Source organism: Mesitornis unicolor, unplaced genomic scaffold, assembly GCF_000695765.1.
Source record: "Mesitornis unicolor isolate BGI_N332 unplaced genomic scaffold, ASM69576v1 scaffold12723, whole genome shotgun sequence".
Lineage (NCBI taxonomy): Eukaryota > Metazoa > Chordata > Aves > Mesitornithiformes > Mesitornithidae > Mesitornis > Mesitornis unicolor.
This window is the reverse complement of record NW_010172638.1, coordinates 11,373-14,179: the sequence shown is the minus strand read 5'-3', so window position 1 is coordinate 14,179 and position 2,807 is coordinate 11,373. Positions and strand designations below refer to the sequence as shown.

The 2,807-nt window shown below is 37.2% G+C and overlaps 1 protein-coding gene across 1 annotated transcript in view; it reads right to left on the bottom strand.

Moving 5' to 3' along the window:
- Positions 1-469: 469 nt before the first annotated feature.
- The window catches only part of LOC104537547 (zinc finger FYVE domain-containing protein 16-like), a gene marked incomplete at its 3' end in the record, with an annotated part of 5,228 nt that continues 2,890 nt past the window's right edge, over positions 470-2,807 (bottom strand). Inside the window, exons 3-5 of the mRNA XM_010180458.1 lie at positions 2,467-2,563; positions 1,471-1,644; positions 470-621 (exon numbers count right to left, since the gene is read on the bottom strand). Of these exons, the coding sequence (XP_010178760.1) occupies positions 470-621; positions 1,471-1,644; positions 2,467-2,563 (423 nt within the window). The remainder of the gene's footprint in view (positions 622-1,470; positions 1,645-2,466; positions 2,564-2,807) is intronic.

Genomic DNA, 2,807 nt, shown 5'->3' with positions numbered 1-2,807 from the left:
CAATAAAGAGATTTTGCTGCACACTGTAACTCAGCATTTTAGGGCATTAAGTGACCTTTGGTTAGTCTAATCTAACAGGCAACTGTTAAGAACCCACTCGAAACAAAAATAACCCATGAACTTCTACTATAAGCACATAGTTAATGACAGGTTTCAGAACTATGTCTAAGGCTACAGTCATAGAATTTATCAAAGGGTGTGTAAAAAAAAATAAAATACTTGTTTTGGAAAATCTTCTGCCATACCATTTTTTTAAAGTTCACATACAAAACAAACCTAGTTTACCTCGAAGAAAGGTCTACTGAATATTTCAACCCACCCGGACAAAAAAAAAAAATCAAATACTGTCCTAGATTCCAAAAACTGTGAAGAAAAAGTTTTATTATGAAATGTAAAGGGGCCCATCAATAGCAAACAAAAGTGTTTCAAGAGGTAATCCATTCATCTAGATACACTTCTTAATTCATACCGTATCTACCTCTGGCAAGCCAGGGTTTACAGGACTTAGGTCCTGTGATGACCTCTTTGCTCCAGATGAAAGTTTCGCTGTATCTGCCACTTCACCATTTGGCAAAATACCATCTGCAAACCAGACTCTCCTCTGTTCTTTGGGGCACAGTCCTAAGACAGGTTAAGAAAACAACACTGACTTCGTATTACTGTACCGGTCAAATAGCTGAATAAGCCCCATCTGCCCCCACATACAGAGAGCTGTTTTCTGTAACCAAGCACAGATAGACAGTTTGACACCAGTCATTCTCCAGTCAGGCAAATACATGCAAAAACATGCCATACTTGAAGAGGAAGCTGTCATGCTATACTTAAATCTATCAATTCCTATATAAGGAAGGCTACTTCCTCAATCATCCCTCTGTAGAAATATAAGATCTGAAATGCACATTATAACCAGAAGATGAAGTACACTCTCAAAAAGTTAGCTTATCACTGTTTAAAAAATGGTTTTCATTGAAGGTCAGATGCTTAACAGAAGCAAAACAACAGCTCTACTTAGCCACTAATCATTCATGTTTACACAGAGAATGAACCTCTGCTGCTCTCTAGCAACTTTTCTTTAAACAACTACTTTTTACTTTTACCGCAGAACTGGCAGTGGCAACACAAGCCAGAAATCTCCTAAGCTATGTAAAAATGATGAAATATCTGCACCAAAAAGACCCCGAAAAAATGCAAACAAAAAAACCCACTAGAAGCAGAACCAAAGAGGATAACAAAAAAAAAAAATCCAAACCATCCATATTTCATAAATGGAGACTTAAGAAAGGCTTGGTCAAGCTCATACATGGCATCAAAACTGGGAACTAAAACTGAATTTCCAGTGTCCCAGTTTGCAGATTTTCCATTTCCCACAAAAAAATATCAGTATACCCAGTATGCATCCATGATGTGATAAACAACTCTTTCCAAAGAGATCCTGAAAGTGTTAGGCATATTATACTATACTTAGCATACCTTCAATACCAGGTTGTTTAAGTACTGAGACAGGTAACGATGCAGAATCTGAAGGAGAGCTAGCATCACCAGATATGAGGGCTGTCTCCAGAGGTGGACTAGCACAATGCTCAGATGAGACATTGGAACTGGGGACAGGACCAGTGGGACTCATCATCCTTTCAAATGCCTGTGCTAAAAAAAGGCCATTGGTTTTTAAGATCTCACAACTGATTAAATTTCATTCGCAGTACACACTATTAAGGGTGAGGTTTTTTTTCCAAGAGCAGTGCACAATTAGTGAGCTAGCTATGAAAAACTGAACACGCAAGCTATTGCACAGAAGAAAATTTAGATTTATTTTCTACCTCCACATTTGCCTAATTAATTCTTAACATAGCAACAGACCTCCTTGTACATCTTGCTCCTGTTGCAGTGACTACACTGAATCATATGATCCCTGTACCTTGGTGCAAATACATATATCACATTTATCAAGTCAAATTCCATTCAGGTAGTATATTAAAAATCTGGTATGTTTTCAGCTTGTTAAATATTAATGATCACTACCTCAGTTTTCTCCTGTGCTTTCCATAAGCATCCATATAACTCAATCACTGCAGTGGTGTTATGTCACTTGTAAACGTATCAGGCCAGAAAGCAACAAAAAATGGGCAAATAACATGTAAGAACAAGCAGCGGTATACCCTTAAACATGTAAACAGCAGCTGCAGAGGGAGGATCACTTTTGCTAGACTCCTGCAACAGATGATCCAATAGCATAACTTTATATTTATTCCTAATGAGTTCAAACACACTTTTTCTTAATAAAAAATGACCAGCTTACTACTCAAAGTTTAAAATAACTGAGATCCAACTAAGATGCACAATTATTCTCTTCTTCCCATCTCAGAAATAGTGAAATAGTGAAGCTCTCTAAAAAGAACAAAGATTAAAGAGATACTACCTGTACATGTGCTTCTTTAATGATTATTGTAATTACTCAAAAAAATTTACCTTTATTAATATCATCATAACAGCCAGTACAGACTCTTGCTTCCTTTTCCATGTATTGTAGTTTGCACTTCCGCCTGCAACAACCACCACAAAACACCTGAAACAGAAAAAGACTGAATTAAATATCACAGACAAAATCCCAGAATTTCCTGAATTAAGCTCCTATTATTGTTTACTCCTTTCTGTAAAACAGATTGCATTATATAAAGCACACATACACATTTGAAAATAGGGAAGGAGAAAAAGAGCTTTAGCATATGTAACTTCGCTGTGGTTTAACCCAGCCAGCAACTAACCACCACAAACCTTCCCCCCTGCCTGCCTCAGTGGGATAGGGCAAG